Source organism: Scardinius erythrophthalmus, assembly GCF_964197995.2.
Source record: "Scardinius erythrophthalmus genome assembly, chromosome: 2".
In the NCBI taxonomy this organism is placed as follows: Eukaryota; Metazoa; Chordata; class Actinopteri; order Cypriniformes; family Leuciscidae; genus Scardinius; species Scardinius erythrophthalmus.
In genome coordinates this window covers 41,339,656-41,360,971 of record NC_138222.1, presented here as the reverse complement: position 1 = coordinate 41,360,971, position 21,316 = coordinate 41,339,656, and the positions used below count along the sequence as shown (strand labels likewise).

General features: G+C 37.7%; 1 protein-coding gene across 2 annotated transcripts in view; it reads right to left on the bottom strand.

The window, feature by feature from the left end:
• The window catches only part of pias1a (protein inhibitor of activated STAT, 1a), a 48,613-nt gene that overhangs the window by 26,832 nt on the left and 465 nt on the right, over window positions 1-21,316 (bottom strand). For both annotated transcript variants that reach the window (XM_081348364.1, XM_081348365.1), the window contains exon 2: window positions 2,519-2,957. In XM_081348364.1, coding sequence (XP_081204490.1) covers window positions 2,519-2,957 — 439 coding nt within the window. The remainder of the gene's footprint in view (window positions 1-2,518; window positions 2,958-21,316) is intronic.

Genomic DNA, 21,316 nt, shown 5'->3' with positions numbered 1-21,316 from the left:
TTCAAGAGAAAGAGTCTTCTAATGCTAAATCCATTTAACTCCTCATTTAATTCACAAAACTACTCTGACAGCCCTGAAATGGTTGTCAAATGATGCAGTCTTTATTCAGAAAGTGCATATTGTTTGGTTCATAACTGAAGAATGCACACCGCACTGCTCTCATTGTGTGGGTGTATGTTCACGCTGAGAGCAGCAGCAAGACACATCTCAGCTAATTAATAAAAGACACTGACATCCTTTATATGACGAAAATACGTCTAAAAAGTCCCATGTTCTTAAAATGCTCCTATATGCCGGCATGCCAGAGCCGTGATTGAGATAATGACTAATGTATGCATAGAGCATGAATCGCTCTGATGAGAGCAAAATAAGTATGACAATGATGATAATGTGATTATGGCAAATAAATAAACACTCGCTTCCTGTGGTGTAAGAAGCGGGGGGCAGTGCAATGCTGTTATAGCATTCAGAGATAAATATGTTGCTAAAACACAAGGAGAATCAAGCACACAAATCAAGAAAGGACAAATAATCATGGAAAAAGAGCTCTGAAATGGACTTGAAAGTTTCTCTTTAAGTGAAACTTTTCTATGACCTTGATAACAGGTGCAACTCAATATAAAAAGCAATTAACAATTTAGTTTGTGAACATTTTGTGTTCTGTACAGTAGATGAAGAATAGCAATAGCAAAAATTGATAGAACATTGCTTTATGAGTACTAGACTTAAGTGAACAAACTACATTCCCCTTTATTCTCTGTGACAGCTCAAGCATGGTAAAATATATAAGCATCAATTACACAAATAATGTGCATCCTCTGATTGTCATTATGTTGTATCAGCTTTCTACCTACACTACCATTTAAAAAAAAAGTTTTTTAAAAGACATAAATACTTTTATTTAGTGTGCACATTAAATTGATCAAAAGTAAACACTTTTACAACGTTACAAAAGTTTTCAAACAAATGCTGTTCTTTTGAACTTTCTATTCAAAGAATTATGAAAAAATGTCCCAGTTTCTACAAAAAAAATCAAGCTGCACATGTGCACAAGTATTTTCAACATTGATAATAAGAAATGCTTCTTGAGCAACAAATCAGCACATTAGAATAATTACTGAAAGATCACACTGAAGAGTTTTACCATCACATGAATAAGTGACATTTTAATAATATTATAAGTAAAATAATATTACTGTTTTACTGGATTTTTGATCAAATAAGTTCAGCCTTGGTGAACATAAAAGATTTTTCTTTAAAAATTTTTTTTTTTTTTTTTAATCTTACAGACTCCAAAATTAGGTAGTGTACATAAGGAAAGGGAAAACGAGAATGAGAAAATAAAACAACTGTCCACTGAGTTCATTTTATTCTGACTACAATCACCAGAACGTTTCTCGAATTTGTAAATAGGAAGACCTCAGAATGATTTAAACACAGCATTAAGCAGGGTGTGTTGGCATGTTGTGTTAACATCATTAATTCTACCATTAATTTCTTAAACAAATACCTAACCTAAAGACCTGTTCCCGGAGAACTAGCACACAACTGCTAAAATGGTCTGGCTGGGATTGAAAGCCATTGGAATATAATCTATGATTCAATAAAGCTCAATAAAAATTCAAATATGCACAGACTGATAGTTTGAACTTTATTGTCCAACAATGTGGAAATTCTCCTTCGGCTTCTCATAAAAACACAATTATATACATACACAATACACAAGTTATACAAATACACATAGGAAAGGTTATTCTCAAAAAGAGTCAGACACATCTTTTTTTACCCAGACTGAAGGTGTAGGCTTATTTATTTAGTGTTTAATAACTAAACACTTATCTAACTTGCCTGCTTATAAATTTAAAATTTAAAATTTACACTTCACTTCAAATATGCCATACTATACAGCAAGGTCAGTATAGTGCGCTCTTTAAAAGGCCACACTGTCACGCTAGCACTGCTGGGATTGAGTTGTCTGTACTGCACCTTTCACATGTGCAATGCATAGCCTATATGACTGTGAAACATATCAGTTGGTGTGTGATCCAAGCACCTTATTATGCTTTATATTGTGTATATATGTATTATATATATATATATTTTAATTACTATTATATATAGGCCTATATGTCCCTGGCTGTTTGGACCCCTGCAGTGTGTGTTCTAGAAAATTTTGTGGTAGTGTTGTAATGGTGTGTGTGTGTACTCATGGTTTCAACACTGTATGTAAATGAGAGCGAGAGAGACAGTTTAGGAAAAGAGAGAGAGAGAGAGAGAGAGACCAGGCTTGGTTGTGGGGATTGGCAGTCTATTTGAACAACACTCCTCAGGCAAAAGAACACGCTGATGCCAAACCAGCCAACACCATAAAAATGCTAATGTAGGGACAAACGGGTCTGCACATCTCTACGGCTGCCATACAACACACTCGGTTCTAAAAAAACAAACCGCTAAAAATGTGCATGAACATACACACACACACACACACACACTTCAATAGCACACCTCAAAAACTCACCAAGACTCGTAGGTTTAATGAGCTCATCCAGCACGTCATAGAAGGGCAGCCGTTGCAGTTTGACATCAGGGTGTACGGGGTGCAGGCTGGTGGGGAGATGGGGCAGGCCCAGCTCGTGTTTGGGCCCGAGGAGGGAGATGGGAAGCAGAGGGGACTGGGGCGCTCCGTGCCCATCAAATCCCAGCTGCGTGAGGCCGGGGGGCAAGGAAGCAGCGGCGGGGTGGACTCCGGGCAGGGCCAGTTCTGCCGGGGAAACCAACTTGGTGGGGAATCGTCGTCTGTAAAGCTCCTTGACTTTCATCTGAACGGCGGGGCTGCAGCCGGCTTTAAGGAGGTGTAAGGCTTTAGTCAGGAGCTCGTGCTTTCGTCCATGTTTGTTTCTGCCTGCGTAGCCCAGAAGAACCTGCAGCTCTGACACCCGCAGGCTCATCACCATTTGCTACAGGAGAATGAAAGAAAGAGAGCAGCAGAAATTAACACGCACATTCTGAGCCAACTTGATGACAACATCACACTTCCAGTGCCAAACACACTTCATTTGCATAGGCCAAACTGTTTACTGGGCAAACACACACACACACTTACCCACAGCTCAGACACTGATACACACATCTGAAGTAAGGTACACACTCAAATACAAACACATCTCTCACACACACTTTTCCTCAGGCTAGGATAGTTCAGTAATGGTCTAAGCTATGAAATATGCAGGAACAGCCCCAAACACACACAAACACAACGGAAGTGTCACATTCCACAGGCTTAAAAACCAGACAGAGAAGCCAAACAGGATAGGGCAAATAATGCAGAGCAAAGACGGCAATGTACACACTAACATTCTTAATAATAAGCCATTCTTCTCCAGAACGGCAACACGTGCTGTCTAGTTTGATTGATATGCGTTTCCTAATCATTCTAATTCTATGAGAATAGGCAAGTCCACAACACAACTACAATGAACAACACAGAGGAATTTCAGAACTATTCTTCCAGCTGATGAACGATAAAAAATGAATAGCCAATCAGAATCCATCCTGCTTTGAAGAGCTTGAGCATTTAAAGTGGCAGACGCCATAACTGCAGTGCGCTGTTTGCTTTTAACGTCTGTTTGCGTTCATTCCTGTTTAAATATATATTAGCTTCTCCTTTGGACAAGATATTGGTTTAAAATTAACCAGACAATAAAAAGCTAACAATGCACTGATTAACAACTCAATCCCTCCCTGTGCATCATCACAAGAGAACAAATCACAGATGCTCTTACAACTAAGAGCCTGCAAGACATTCCTGAATAAAACCCATGATGCATTTCTGCTTTAAAATGAGGAGCGAGCAGAGGAGAGGTTGGTTCAGGGAAAAAAGAGAATGACAGTGGGCATGAGAGAGAGAGAGAGAGAGAGAGAGAGAGAGAGAGAGAGAGAGAGAGAGAGAGAGAGAGAGAGAGAGAGAGAGAGAGAGGAGAGAGGGAGAGAGGGAGAGAGGGAGAGAGGGAGAGAGGGAGAGAGAGAGAGAGAGAGAGAGGGAGAGAGGGAGAGAGAGAGAGAGAGAGAGGGAGAGGGAGAGGGAGAGGGAGAGGGAGAGGGAGAGAGAGAGAGGGGGAGGGGGAGAGAGAGAGAGAGAGAGAGAGAGAGAGGGGGGGGGCAGAGACAAGAGCTGCTCAGCTTCCAAAACAAATGAAATTGAACACACACACACACACACACACACACACACAGAGAGATGGCTCCAGTAAAAATACTCAGCAGGCATGATACTGTTTGAAAGTAGAGTCTGCTGACAAAGATACCATGGCTGCAGCCAACAAGAACAACACATTTTTGCCTATAATGACCCATAACAATGCAATCAGTCATTTATTCACTTACTGATCCATCATATTCCAACAAGTGTCAGGAACAAATGCAGAAATGACAATCAATAATTGAGCTATTTAGGTGAAGGGATGGAGAAATAAGAACTAAAGCAGATGCAGACATTCATTCATGAAGAAATCATTCGGTCTGGTGAACACACTCAGAAAAAAAGCTAAAGAAGCAGGTGAAATACTGCAGACCAGCCAGTGACATCTCACATAACAAACACACTGACAGCACAGAAGACTGTGTGTGTGTGTGTGTGTGTGTGTGTGTGTGTGTGTGTGTGTGTGTGTGTGCGTGTGTGTGTGTGTGTAAAACAGAATGAGAGAGAATGTATGATTGAGCTTATGAATCTGAACAGTTCAACTGAAAGGGGAAAAAGATAAAGAGAGAGTGAGAGAGCGCGATGGAGGCTCCGAATGCTTCACATGTAAGACTGTGTGCATGTCGGTCAGTTCTCTCTCTCTCTCTGAGTCACACTTGCTTTTTCACATGCCCGGAGTGTCAAAGTATTAACTTTAGTAAAAAAAAAAATAAAGAACTTTAAGTGTCTTTAATTAACCCATCCCCTTCTTGTTCTCCACAATTAATCATCTCTTTTCTTGGCTCCATTTCCAATAGCGGTGAGCCGGCACCTGGTCTATCATCAAAGTAACATATAAAAACTCTATTTAATGCATGGTTTACAGTGTCATTTGCATCATCGCTCTTGATATACGGATATTCATATTAAAACACTTGATGTACAGTGTCTAGTACAACTAGCTGAGTGTTTTATGCCTGCTACAGACTGCGATTTTGGCAATCCTATAAAATCATTACAAATCACACTGTGAGACATGGATGTAATAAACTTGGGTACGACATGCAAGAATGACTTACGGTGTTTCATGTAACAGGAATTATGAATGAATGCACCATCGTCATTCTTATAGGTTATTCATAGTTCATCCTTTTCAATAACGTGAAAAACGTAGCCTATACAATGACATTTGCAGTGATGTTTTAAATAAAACGAAACTAGTTGTACTGTCTTACTGATGACAAAACAGAAGATGTCGCTCACTGAAGCTTATATTCAGAATTACAGCGAATGGATCAAAACAGTTAACAAAAGCAGAGTTCTCTACGTTCTCCTGTATTCGATAATTCAACGCATTAACCCCATAAGTTCTGAAGCAAAGAAAAGAACAGCAAATCACAACTATTCACATTTTACTGTCACGCTACACTGTAACTACTATCAAATGATCTGTATCAAACAAAGCAATAGTGACACATGGTAAAAACACTGTTACTCACACTTGTGTTTTGCAACATTACTGTTGGATCCAATATAGTTGTCACTGCATTATCTTTTATTTTCAGTCTCTCTGAAAAGCCTGCGTCGAGCTGTGTCGTTTAAAAACGAATCCACAGTCAAATGAAGCGATCAAACAAACAGCCTTACTGATTCAATCTGACTGGAGCGTCGTTAAAATTAAAATTCATAAAGCTTCCTTATTGTTAGGATCACAATGATGGCAATGGAAAGACTGTGTTTTTCCACAACTTGCCACTTCAAAGTGTCTTGTAATCCTCAGATGCATCTCTATCGCTTTGTCACTGGAGTAATCCTGTGTTTGCGTCTCTCTCGTATTTACTTCTGCATGGCATGCATGAATAGGTGGGCGGGGCTAAAGAGGCAATGATGTAGAAGAGGGCATTGATCTTCTGCAGAGGCGGTATTTCACCGCACTATGATGTAATAATGTGACAAAATCCAAAACGAGTCACTTTCTGAGCTTGGTTTCAATAAAAGCTGGTTTTGGACTAATGAGGAAAGTTTTGGGTTCTGAAACTTAAAATTTGATTTCTCAATTCAGAAACGAATGGAAATTAATATGCCCATCACATATGCCCTGACATATCACATGACAATTGCAGGATTTAACCTTGAAAATGATACAAATAAGCTTAAAATACAGAATTGACCAAACACTTTTGTGAGCAGCCAAGTGTATATTGCATGATATTCATGTCTTGTTTCCCTGATTTTTCTCACCAAAGTCAACCGCCCACATTCTATCCTTCTCCTACACTCAAACCCCTCTCCCTCATCACAGTCCAGTGGGTCTAATGCTTTAGCCCACAACCAACTAGAGCACAATGTCACACACAAAATTCCAGATGTCAGAAAGTAAAGGTCTTAGTTGCACCAGTGTCAACGTCAGATTCGGCCACCTTGCTGAGGTTTAATTGCACAACACTGTGTCATAGGAGTTTGAAAGTGGTTCAACAACACCAACACTCTAAAACCCGCAGAGAGGAGAAACACAGATAGAAGTACACTCACTGTCTGCAGTGAAACAGTCAGCTTCATTCAAACAGGCACTATAAACAGGTAATGCTAAAGCCTGCTGCAAAGTGAGCTCACTATTTTTAAACATATTCACATTTTTCCTACACCCCATGATGCTTTGCACTAATTATGGGAATAACTTCCGTTAAACTGTAAACAATAAGTGAAAGGCTCGCTCTATGAATGCAATAATAAGCTTCTTTTTTTTTAACTGGGTACAATGAAGTGACATTATTCTGTTCACCCTTCAATCCCTGAACATTAAAAGGAAACTTAAAAGTGTAAAAGTTGAAATTACTTTAAACAGACCATGAATTACCACAAAAGCTCGATTATTTCTGCAGAAATATGACAGACATGTTAGGCTAAATATCACTGTAGTAATATATGTCTGTATTTTGCAATACACGTTGCCTTAAACGTTCATTAACTTAAAATAGAACATGAAGGCAAACAGATGGATAATGTTTATTTCAATATTTTTGAGTGGAAGTTCCCCAACATTGTTTACATTGTCTTCCCTTGTATAGACAAAAATCTATATAGATTTCTCAAAATATCTTCCTTTTTTTGTTACACAGATGAAAGAAAGTCATACAGGTTTGGAACATCATGAGGGTGAGTAAATGATGGCATAATTTTCTCTCTATAACAACGTATTTTGCCATCTTAAAGTTACAATGAAATGAAAGTAGCGAGAGATCTTTTGTTCCACATTGTGACGTTATTCTGAGTTTAACAGATTATTGAAAATAAAAAATGCAGGACGGGGAGTTCTATGCATCGGTTGTTGTGCAGATGTGGATGATGAACGGCAGTTTCAGCGGCAGGGTTTAAGTGGAATAAATTATTGGAGAAGTCCTGCATATGTCACCAACATTTTTTAGAGTTTATTTATTTTATATTTATTTTCATTTCATGCAAAATTTAAGAAAGATTCCACAACATGTTCAGGCATGTTGAATGTATGTTCAGGCAGTAGAGTCCTGCATATGAATACATTTGTAATCACAGTCAAGAAATAATTAATGCAAAAATGTCCATCACATTTGGCTATTTCACTAAACGCTGTATTCCCTTATAAAACATGAAATTTAATCATCATAAATGTAAGGTATTTTGCTATAACTGAAGACATTTTAGACTTCAATTAAAATAAAATAAAAAACTACCACAATAATACATTCAACCAGGGTCAAATAGACATGCTGAAAAGGCTCTTGCATTTTTATTCAGCTTTCTTGTATTTAGAAGTGGTAACTAGGAAGTTTTGTGAGCGTAAAGCGCAACAGATAGGCAATGTGATCGTTAAAAAGCTGTTATGATGGGTTGCATAACAGCCAGGTAAGATGATGATACATATATACTTATATTAAACATTGCAGGTAGTGATTTGATGACTAAATTTAATTTAGAGGTTCCAAGAGTGACAAATTATAGAACTTGAATTTATAATATATGCATGGAGCTTAAATATACTGTGGACTAAGTATCATAGTAATTTTCATTGTGCCCACATTGAGAAATGTTAAGTTTTTTTCATTCAAGGTTAGCTTGTGTTGACTCTAGTTTGCATGCGTTTTGTTGCACTGTACCATTTAAGCCCATCTTAAAAAAAAGTTAATTTATAAAAATAATCTTCTCTGCAAAACAATTTATGATGTATTTATTTGTAAATGAATGTAAAATGAATCACAAAACATTCATTGTTTGCAGTTCACATGCTTAATTCTTTGGCAGTCTATCTTTCTGTAAGGCTAATGGTTTGACCTAGAGATTAGCTTTGAACACAAGCTAATAAAACTCATCTTTCCATTTAAAGGAAAATTATATAAAATGATAAAGTACTATTTGATCATACACAAAAAACAATACATTTATCTCTTATTTGACATAATATCAATGTAGTTACCAAAGAAATGGCTGAAAATTGCAGAAATGTGTTGATTTCTGAAGGGTCCCGAAACACCAAAGTTTTGGGGTGACTTTGTGTGAGGTCCCCTGAGACAGCATGCACATTGGTGGGGCTAACTCAACATTGCCAAATGTAATTGATATGCAATTAAAAATGCCAGGGAAGTAACAAATCACTGGATTGGTTAAAATAATAAGCAGCATAAAATATTATTTTCTCTTTTTTTTTTTTTTGACTTCAGAGTTGAAAGTGGGCTTAAAGGGTACATGGGCTTAATGGGTACACTTACCCATGCAAAAATGTCCATCACATTTGGCTATTTCACCAAAAGCTTTCTTGTATTTAGAAGTGGTAACTAGGAAGTTTTGTGAGCGTAAAGCGCAACAGATAGGCAATGTGATCGTTAAAAAGCTATTATGATGGGTTGCATAACAGCCAGGTAAGATGATGATACATATACTTATATTAAACATTGCAGGTAGTGATTTGATGACTAAATTTAATTTAGAGGTTCCAAGAGTGACAAATTATAGAACTTGAATTTATGATATATGCTTTTTTACATTATACCCTCAAAAATATAAAAGTATGGTAATCATGCTAATGTTACATCATCAAACTCAAAACACCTAATCTGTGTGACTCGTGTTGTCTGAGTTTGGTGAAGTTCCAAACAAATAAATTGTTCCAAGTGAAACTCTAATAATCCCCTGCTCAGTGTTCAGGGAGCATGAACACAGCTGGAATCTGACCATCTACTGAAGGGCTTATTAAACAGGTGCACCTGATTAGGGGAGGTCCGTGTATTAATAAGCGCACTCAACACAAACAGCACAAAGGTTACGACTGTTCAGAGTATGAGCAAAAAAAAAGTGAATTGTTTATTTATGTAATGCAAATTTATGGGTTAGTGTATTTGTCTTCGGGCAGCAGAAAGAAGAGTACTTCCTTCTCATTTCTTCTGAAAAACATTTAAAATCTTTTTTCCCCCCAGCGTACGCAAATGTGTTTGTTTTTGTATATTTTGGCTCCTGCTGTTCAGGGTAAATCTGTGCCAGGTACATGCTCTAATATAGCCTATTGCTTCACGCGGGTGATCCAGCCAAATAATCTTCAAGGTCATGCAGATTTTCACTTAATAAAAACAGAAAGGAGAACATAAAATGCCACATACACAATGTTTGTGGGATATAATGCAAAAACAGAAGCATTTTTTGGGGCTCAGGTGTGTAACACATGTTAATTTGAGCCTTTGTCTGGGACAGGTGTGTTTGTGGTCTGTCTTTTGGGCTCAGGTGCACATGGGCCCATGATGAAGAAGATCATCTTTCCTGAAGTGTTATTTCAGAAAATGAAGGTGATTCAGAGACCGAATCCCTTCGTCCTTTCGAATGCCTGTCTGCCTGCTACTGAAGACCAACAACAGTTGAGGGGTCACAAACACACACCTATTCCCAATTTCACTTGCATGCACCCTCTCTTTCTCTCTAGCTAAGAGCCCAGAACACAATTAGTGTGCCAGCTTTTCCTCCAACTCTCTCTCTCTCTCTCTCTCTCTCTCTGGTCCACCCCTCCCCCACCATCTCCAGCCCTGCAGCTCACTGGCGGAAGATCAACACTCACATACCTCAGTGCTTTGTGTTCCACCAACACAGCTCAAGCGGTGAGCGCACACACAACACACATACATCCATGTAACCATACAATCATAGCATGATCTAAGGGTTCGGATATGACAGCAGTAAATGGCAAAGTCCCCAGCAGAGCCACTTAACTGTCTACAAACACTGCTCACAAACAGCGCAACTATGCTGTGCGCTACTCAGTGGAGCTCCTTCAGAAAAGAAGGAACAAGTGACTGAACACTGACACCACAAAAACCCAAAAATATGATGAACAGGTGCCAATGCGGCATTATTATTTGTAAAACATGTCAAATGTTCTGTTCTATCGAATAATTAATTACAAGTTAATCTTTTAGAGAAAGCGCACAACACACAGGTTGATGACCGACGCTGATATTTTCTAATCTATAATGAATATTTGTATGTTTATGTCTGAAAAACAATATGCAGAACTGATTTTTAATGTATCTGTTTTTGTTCAATTTTATTTTCATATCACATCAATGTTTTTTATAATAACAGCAGCATCAATAACATTAAAAATAGCTGAAATAAACTGACAAAGTGTAATGTTTTCAAATTAAGAATATAAATAATGGGAGTATATCAACTTTGCTTAGCTGTAATAATTTGTTTTAAACCCGTTTTAAATTAAGGTTTAGGGGTTGTTTATTAGGCTAAAGAGTAAATACAACTAGACTAAGTTCACTATAATAATAAAAAAAAATTAGTAAAGTAAAAAACAAAACCGTAAATGCATTATACATAATCGTGAGTTATACAAAATATTAACTTTACAAGACTTGTTCAATTTCAGTAGGATTAAAGCATTTAAAGGTGACCTATTATGCAAAATTTTATTTTATAGGCCTACTGTTTGAACATAATTACAGTATGTGTCCGAACAGTGTGAAGGCGAAGAACTGTAATGTCACGTGAGCCAAACTGATGTTTTGTTAGTTTTTGTCTGAGTATGCCAGGCACGCGCAGTACAGGCTCCGCAGCAGCTCATTTGCATTTAAAGGTGCATTAAGCAACTTTTCATGTTAAAAATACCCGTTTTCTAACCCATACATGCTTAAACAATTGCCTGATGGGCTGAATGAGCCCTTCTCTGATCACTGAGATTGTCTCTATAATCCTGTAAAGTAAAATAAATAAGAGGGATTCGGGCCGGAATTTTAGACTGGGCGTGACGTCATGCGCGTTCACGGCACGCTCACATAGCTATGCCTGGCAGGTTTGTGTATTCGCCGGCATTCTCCGTAGAAGATGGATTGTAAGAGACCTGCTTATAGTTCATTTCAAACACCAACGCAAACTCCACGTAAGATAAAAAAAAGAAAACTTTTGTCCGTGAGCGTGCACACCTCTGGTTGCAGTTTCGCTTGCCGCCAGAGGGGGCATAGTTCTGCAAAAACTCAGAGACTTGCTTAATGCACCTTTAAAGATACATGCACGAATACAGCATGTTTTTGCTTCAACTTAAAAATAGGCATTTACATTGTATAGTAAATGATCTGTACTGATCACATTTTAAAAAGTTGAAATAAGTTTTTTGTGAGATTGAAATCGAACACTTATTTGGTATTTACTTCATAAAAATTATGTTTGTTCAGATATTTTACAATATTATAATATAAAATTGTGCCTGCAGAAGCGCGGATAAAATATTTAGATTTTCCAACATGTAGAAATAACAAATTTGATCCAAAAGAGTAGTTGTCAATTTATATGGCAAGGCCTTCGGCAATATCAACAGTCAATATAACGGCCATGTACAGGAAGGCCTAAAGCTGGACACTTTCTGAGTTGTCATTGCTGTTGTTTTAAAATTGATACACAATACCATTTGCTAATGATCTCCATTTCACTATACAGAGAAAAATTATATGAAATACAAAAACTTAAGTCCCATTAAAGGAACACTCCACCGTTTTTTCATATTAAACTATGTTATTCCCTTAACTAAGACGAGTTGATACATACCTCTCTCGTCTCAGTGCGTGCACTCAATCGCTCTGGCGCGCGGCGACACTTTGATAGCACTTAGCTTAGCCCAGTTCATTCATTAGGGACCAAACAGAAATGAAGTTATAAGCGACCAAGCACCTCCACGTTTTCCCTATTTAAATACAGTTACACGAGTAGTTACACGACCAAGTATGGTGACGCAAAATAAAACATGGCGCTTTTCTAAGCGGGTAAAAAGGATAACTATAATGTATGGCGGAATAGCACTTCGACTCGGGAGCAATTCGACTCGGCGCAGTAAAAAGTCTCCCAAGTGCTATTCCGCCATACATTATAGTGTATATAGTGCAAAGTGTCGCCGCTCACCAGGTGTATCAACTCGTCTTAGTTAAGGGATAACATAGTTTAACATGAAAAAACGGTGGAGTGTTCCTTTAAGTCCCATTTTACCTTTACTCACATAACACAATTTAAATGACAGTAACGAAATATACACAACATCGCTGAATTGAAACACATTTTTTCTTGAAAATGCACTCAAACTTCACACAAAAATAGAAATGTTATATGCCTTGACAATACTTTTGGTAGATTTTTAAACTGATAAAAAAATTAACTAACACTGCCGTTAATGGGTCAAGCAGACACAGTTATCGACCAATGGCAACAATTTCCCAATAGCCACATAATCAGCCTGATTGATACATTGGTCTATGATCATTGAGTCCCTGAGTCAATTAAGTTTGGTTTTGAACACTTCAAAATCATTTGTTTTTAACAAGAGGATGTATTAGGTGGCCTTAAACATTTTCCAGAGTTGAGGCTTTCCGTTAATTGCTTACCGTTTGCAAGTTCAGAAACAAGCAAACATGTAAAACCAAGGATATGACAGCTTTCTGAGCCCACAGGCATTCATACGCATGTGTTGATGAAGCTGGTTGCAAACTGCAAAGGCACTAATCACTAATGCATTGCAAAAAAAAAAAAAAAAAAACCTTTTCCTGATGTAATTATGTGTCGGTGTGTAATACATTCACTTCAGGAACAGCCGGCTCTATCACACTTAAATAATATCTGAAACATACAAACGTTTATCCCTACAGAGTCCAGGACATTCAGATGTAAAGGTGTCCCATCTCTTCATGCTCTAATGCCTGGACACAGTCAGACTACAGAGGACTTTTTGCAGGAGGCATCACGAATTTTTGCAAATTCAGACCAAACCTCTGAATCCAAAACACAAACCAGTGTCCAAAGCTTTATTTTCCTGGAAGAGAACGCACATCATTGTTCCTGTGTTTACGCAGAGAAATATATTGAGTTATATTTATCACCAAATGCATTTCAAAACCACATGCAAAAAACACTAATGATAGTTGTAGGGTGGTAAAAATGTGCACTTCAAGATAAGAAGTTTTACGTGATTAGCATGACCTTACACATCTCTTAAAGTCACAATGAAACAGAAGTAGCGAGAGATAATTTTTTCCGTAGTGACGTTAATCTGAGTGTAATAGATTATTGAAAAAGAAGAAAATGTAAGGCGATGTTTTGGCTCTATCCATCGGTTGTTGATTGGATTGTGAGATGTGGCTGTTGCATCCAAAAAAATGAATGTAAGCTTGCAGTCAATATTTTGGGTTTAAAACTGACAAAATAATTGGAGAAGTCCAGCATATACATGACCAGACAAAAGTCTTTTTCACCAAAATAACGAATTATGATTAATTATTACAAGGGCTAAAAAACAATAATACAATATGAAACATATACAGGGATGAATGGTTCACAATAAGATCTATAACCTGCATTTACAAAAAACCCAAGTACAAACAAATCACAGAGAGAGCGAGAGTACGAGCTTCTCAGCATCCTCTTTATTCAGTCAGTCTGCATGTGCATCACTGTCACTTGGCAGCTTTAAAAACATAAAATCTAATTTGTCGGGCATGAGGAGCTCATCGTGTCTTAAATCTAAACCTCATTCATCTATAATGCTGTGATAGTGTGAAGTATGCAGAGTGGAGACAGGGAGAGTTTAATACACGATTTAGACGACGGTCCAAACAGAGCATGATTGCTGAGCTGACTACACATATTATAAGCCATAATAGCAGCAAATGACCCCAGATCAGTAGGATGATTCCACATTTTAGAAATTTCTATTTTCCAGTATTTGGTTATGTGCTGCATTGTGTGTGAGAATGTGCAGTGTGAGCTAAACCCCCAGGAAATTGGTACAGGAGCTAGAGCCAGGTAAGAGAACATCTGCTGAAGGGAGATATAATAAAACACACACACACACATAACCACAATCCCCACCTTAATCACCTCTGTGTTGATGGAGGCTATTTGTGTGGACGGATATAGCTGGCTAAAGCCTGAGAGGGAATGAGCACATCAGTATGAGCGTGTGTGGATAAAATAATGAATCGAGGAATGCGTGTACACTCAAAGTAATATTTTCTTTGTACTGACATACAGCGACATCCAAAACACTACAACAAACAAACCCACAACTGATAATTCCTGCAGGTAGGCAACAGGACTATGCAAAACTCGCATGCTTTAAAGACAGCTTAGGTTACATCAACTCTTACCTAATCACTATTATATAAATCAGCACCAGATAGATGCGAATATCATTCTCCAAATCCTCTGACCGAAATGTAAAGAAGTATTGGTCTAAGGAATTGTGAAGTTAAATAAGTAATCTAAACCATGACTAAAAAGGAGATTCTGATGCAATTATCAATTCTTAAAAAAAATGTAATTAATACATACAGTCCTGGGGACCCCCTAACATATCACTACTGAGTTAATTCAATGAACTCTATGCACAATCGCTTTCCTATTTTGTCTCAGCAGCCACCGCTACCTCCGGTGCAGAGAAGTGTATGGAAATTGTCCGAAAATAAAGCACAACAACAGAATAAACAAATCAATGTTGAATTGATATGATCCACCTTTACGCAAAAGGTATTTAGAGTTTCTGGAACTCATTACTAATATAATATACTAAAATGTTGTTTACTATAGACAACATTATAGGGCTGGGGAAAAAATCGATTTGATTTAAAAATCGAGTTGGTAGGTCAAATCGATTCATATTTTCAAAAAATCGATTTTTTAGATTTTTTTTCTCCCCCTCTTCTATATAGCGTGCAATACTTTGCATTCGCCAAATCTTCCTTCAGGGTTTCCGTAGAACGCTCCCTGTGGCGCAGCCCTCGATGCTTCACGACATCACGACAAAAATATAGGCTAGCATGTTTAATTTTTTAACGGTCCTCCACGACGACGGCGCGCGAGTGAGTGAGTGAGGGAGAGTGAGTGAGAGTGTGTGTTCGCGAGTGAGTGAGCGAGTGAGTGTGACTGTGTGTGCGCGCGAGAGTGAGTGAGTGTGAGTGTGTGTGTGTGTGTGTGTGTGTGAGGGAGAGAGAGAGAGAGAGAGATAGAGAGATAGAGAGAGAGAGAGAGAGAGAGAGAGAGAGAGAGAGCTGTATGTGAGCGAGTGAATGAGTGAGTGTGTGTGTGTGTAGGCTATGTGAGTGAGCTTGTGTAGCCTATATGTGCGAGTGAATGAGTGTGTGAGACGGCTCGCGATGACTGGTCGTAAAACAACGTGTAGTCTGACATGTTTCTTGTCCACGACATGACAAGATTTTTAGGAGTCAAAATCGTGTAATTTGACAGTGACTATCCTAACAGACAAACAAAAATTTGTTTATGGTGATGCACTTGAATTAAATACAATAAATATATATTTTTAAAATATATTTACAGTTCGCAGTTATTTTGTTTTAAATGGGGGGGGGGGAAATCGAATCGAATCGTAAATCGAGTTTTTTATAAAAAAAATCGCAGATTTTTTTAGGGGAAAAAATCGCCCAGCTCTACAACATTATAAATATTGTTAAAGACGTAACGATGTTTGGCTGCCGATATTTATCGGACGATTTTAGATCAATTTAAAAACATTGGCATTTCGGCTATAAGATGATTTATTAATGAACTGAGGCAACTGTAGGCACGGAGTTGTATAAAGTCTGTGGCATACTCCAACATTCTTTTCTGGGTAAAATAATTAAATAATTGCTTAAACAAAATGAAATCTATACAAAATACAGCAGGGCTCGACAATATGGACTGCCCGGTGCCAGAGAGAACAACGATCGGGACAACTGACAGAACTGCCACTGTCCCGATCAGGCTAGTGCTGCATCTTTACAAAAGTTTATCCTTTGCACGTGAAGACGTGAAAGAGAACTCAATTCTACTCACTGAGTGAGAAGATATGTGCGCACAAATCCAAAGTGCGTGCTTGGTAAGCCACAAATACTGAATTGAGTTCTCATTCACTTCTTCTAAATCACACAAACTTATATCAAAAAGCCTGTCTTTGAGAGTATCCTTGTAAACATATTTGGTTATGTCTTAAATGAACGTAAGCAGTTGAGAAATAAAACGCTTGCGTATCAGTAAATTGGATCCGTGCAGTTCTTAAAGTGTCAGCAGCCTAATATTCCTGCTGCGCTGCTGTCTGTTTTAAAGGCCCACTGAAATGTCTTGTAACGTGCAGCGTTTTTCAATGTGTTGATGTAATGTCCACTAAAACAGGAAGCCAGGATGGGACATATCGAGCGTTTCACTTATATCACAGCTCGGCCAGAGCCGTTGAGCTCGGTAAAGCCGCATTTGACAGCCTATGACAGCCACAGTCTAATAGATTCCTCTTTAAGATTTAATATAAAACTGTTACTAAAGCAAAACAATGATCATGCTGAAGGAGTGTAGTTTGAAAAGTGTTATTTGTGTAGTTTTGAAATTTATGTTGGTGCACGGCACCAGTGTTTTTACATTTACATTTAATCATTAAGCAGGTGCTTTTATCCAAAGCAGCTTACAAATTTGGAGAGCAATAGAAGCAAGCAATCAAACCAACAACAGGGCAAAGATTTGCAAGTGCCGTGTCCAGTCCCAGTTAGTCCAGCACATCACACGTAGCAAGGTTTTTTTGTTTTTTGTATTAATAAATAATGAGTAGTAGTAAGTGTTAGTATTAATGGGTCAAGTGTTGCCTAAAAAGATGCTTCTTCATTTTCTTGAAAATGGCTAAAGACTCGGTAGCTCGGATAGAGTTGGACAGGTCATTCCACCAGCTTGGAAAAGTCAGGGTAAAGGTCTGTGAAAGTGATTTTGTTCCTCTTTGGCACTCGTCAGTGCTGTTTCTAATGCCGAGTCTATCTAACCTTTTCTCCTCCTAATCATATCGCTTTAAAATATAGCATGCTGTGTTGAATTTAAATAGGTCCGATGTGTTTTCTGGTATGCACCGACTCATGCATATGATCCACTCTGTGCTATCGTGTCTCTGGGCCGGAGCAGACTGTGAGCGTGCTGTGGAGGTTTGCGTGAGACTTATGCAAAACCAGACTTCATTCGCCCCACTGGAAAGCATATACACATATACATAACACTGTCTGAATTGTTCCCTATCCTCTATATAGTGCACTATGCGCCATTCACCATATAGAAAATGGTAGTAGTGTGTGAACAAGTGACCGATTTCAGCTGCAGCTTCAGTGTCTATTTATTGTGCAGGGGGCGGGACGCTTCAGATTCTAGAGAGCATTTGATTGGACAGAAAATCTGATGAGAATCTGAAGTGCAGCGTGATGTCAAAATCGTTGATCCATATTGGTTAGAAGTGAGAGACTAAGTTTTGAATGCTTATATCTTCTAAATGCAAATTTTGTCATTGTTTTGGAGCACATTAGCTTATAGATAACATTAAGGCTAACATATTCATACTAAAAGCCATAAAAAATCCATTTTAATCTCATTGGGACTTTAATGTTAATCAAACATAAAAAGACAAAAAAAAAAAATAATTGCTCAATATTCTTGACCAAATAACTTTATTAACTTAAATAATGGTTAATGTATAGGCCTAGTTCATTTATTCAATGAAAAATATATTTTTCATTTGATTACTTTATTTCTGTACCTGAAAATTACTGTTGTACCTTCCTGAAAAGCTCGGTTTATTTCATATTTATCTTTGTTCTGTTGTATTTATGTTGGCCTGCTGAATTTAAAATGGATCCAATACATGTTCAATATAAATTATTTGATGATTCAGCAATATAGGCTACTAGTTAGTATAACTTCAATGCATGCGTTTTTAACTTTGCTCATTTAAAACATGATCAAAACACAAATCTATTTTAATTACAAAAGTTCAATTAAGAGAGCAAGTGACAAATGTTTACATGTGTATTATTATATATATAAATATATATATATATGTGTGTGTGTGTGTGTGTGTGTGTGTGTGTGTGTGTGTGTGTGTGTGTGTGTGTGTGTGTGTGTGTGTGTGTGTGTGTGTGTGTGTGTGTGTGTGTGTGTGTGTGTATAAACATATACACACAGACACACACACACATGGCCGCCTCCGTCAAATTCGACAAAACTCAGATAGGCAGTCACATGCTCAGATACCATTTTACACCGTGGTGGTTCCGTAGCGGGTTTCCGGTCTATGTCCATTTTCAAACCGTATAGTTTGCCGATAGTGATACGCGGATCGCGGTTATATCCTCGGGTCAGGCAAGCCAAGTATTAAAAAATAACATCCCAATTAGCCTAATCGCGGATGGATGAGAGATGAATCATTAATGTGTTAAGTTTAATAAAGAAACTCTCATCATCACGGTAAAACGCAATAACCGTGCGTCACTCTTTTACTTTCGTTTTCAACAATGTAGCCTAATTCTCTTCTGGGAAAACCAATCAAGGAAAACATATCAGGGTTCGACATTAATGCTTGTGCGGGACACGTGGATTTTTTTGAAGGAACAAGTGAAAGAATTTTACTTGCCCAACCGGACAAATGGCCTGATTAAAACGGCTATATATAACCGTGTTTTCATTACTTAATGATTTTCAGCGTTTTAACCGAATCAGTTGAGTCAAAGGTTCAATTAATCCTGACCACCTGGATTAATCAGTTTGTCCAATAATGTCAGACAGGAAACAAAGGACCTGCCTGAAGTTCAGGAAGTAGTGCAGCTGTGCATAAAGCCCATTGCCTATTCATAAACAACCGCCTCATTCTGAATAAATCAGCTGTTTGAAAGAATCGTTTGAATGAACGACTCAATGACTCACTCATTAAGACAGTCACCTGCCGCCACCTACTGGCGGTTTAGTTTCAAAGTATCATTCTTTTCGAAATGTCTTATTTGTATAATATTATTTTCCAAACAATCTCATAATCTCATTTAATACGGTTTAATTTTTCAGTGTAAATTATTTAATTTGATTAGTTACAGCCATCAACCATTGAATTTCAGATTTAAGAATTTGAAATGAAAGACAAAGCATACATTTAACAAAATTAGGGGGGAAATTTTATTAAAGTTAAAGTACTAGAGGTACCACGGTCCACCAACGCAAATAATGTGGGAAAGATAATATATGAAAGCCTTCCAAAATTAAAAATCGAACTATCTTACTATTAAAATACGATCAGTACACATATGATCGTGGTTTTACCACCTTGTTTTGAGACAGGAAAAACCCTGTATATTAATATATAGCCGACACACACATATATTATATAAATAAAAACTTTTATGTTAGATGTGATTAATCGATTTGACAGCACTAAATATAATAATATAATTTGTTGTGATCTACAGTTATTAGAAATACAGAAAGAGTTTCCTACTACCACAGTCTGCTATGGGAGAATACTAGTATAAAGGAAGCTAACGTAGCACTGAGATATCAGCGGAAATACATAGGGAGTAGTGAGCATGCAAAGAATCGATTGAGTTTACCAGGAACACGGTCTGGGAAAAAAAGCTAACTAAATATAGGCCTACAGCTCAGATTAGACTGTAATCTGCATTCTAATCTAAAACTGAGTTTAAGACTGCAGAAGTGCAGAGCGACAGAGCTAGAGACCCAGAAGGCATGATGAATATCAGTCCAGTAAGCAACATGTGGGCAAGTCTACCTCATCCACACCTTCGGCCAAACCCAAAGTAACAGTGTGTGCATAGTTGTTCATTACTGCCTTTAAGTAACTATTAAATATTTATGCAAGTGAAGTAAAAAGAGAGTCTAATTTTGGCTTACAATTTAATCTTTGCACTTGTCAGTGGACCTGCTAAAAACACTGACCAAACAGTAGGTCAGTATGTAAAAAATGAATATGTAGAAAGACAGGACCAGAGGACTAAATCCTTTTTTCCCCTACTTTACAATAAAGCAAAAATACCAGATGAAACCTTGAATGAGAATGAATAAAAGAGAGCAGCACAAATCACAAAAGCACAGAAATTTGAAACAGTGTGACCTTATTCCAATGTGCAGAGGACTTCAGTTTCCATAGACACAAATCAAAAAGCTTTATCAGACATGCACAGCTTGCTAAAATGAGAGAGAAAAACTTAATAGTGCTTTAGCATGTTGTGGAATATTATTTTCCAGTTAGGACCCTCTTAATAAAGATTCAAGACATCACCAGAGCATCACAGTCATTCAACACCTGTCATTACATTAAACTTAAATGGTTAGTTCATGCAACCACAACAAAATTCGTTATAAATGACATAGGCCTATTGTCTTTTGTGAAACACTATAGAATCAGCAAGACAGCTTCAGTCACCATTCACTTTCATAGTATCCTTTTTCCACACAATAAAGCGAATGGAGACTGAGGCTGTCATTCTGCCTAAAATCTCATACTTTTGTCCCACATAAGTTTTTTACATTTTGGGTCAAATAACACTTTAAATTATTCATGCAATATTGGAACTTTTTTTAAGAAGGCAAAGCTTGTTCAGCCTAATCGACTGGTATCGAAGCTTAAGGATGGTGAACTTAAATGTTCACTGAGCATCTATGTAATAACATCTGACTGAAGTTTGACGATCGACTGCAATGGTCAGTTGTTGTTTCGGTGCTGAAATCTGAGTGACGGTGCTCGTGCACTTCCTCTAACTTGATTGACAGCACGTCAACAGTGCTCGCGCCCAGCACGCGAAGCGGTGGAGCTTTCTAGCAAATCCACAA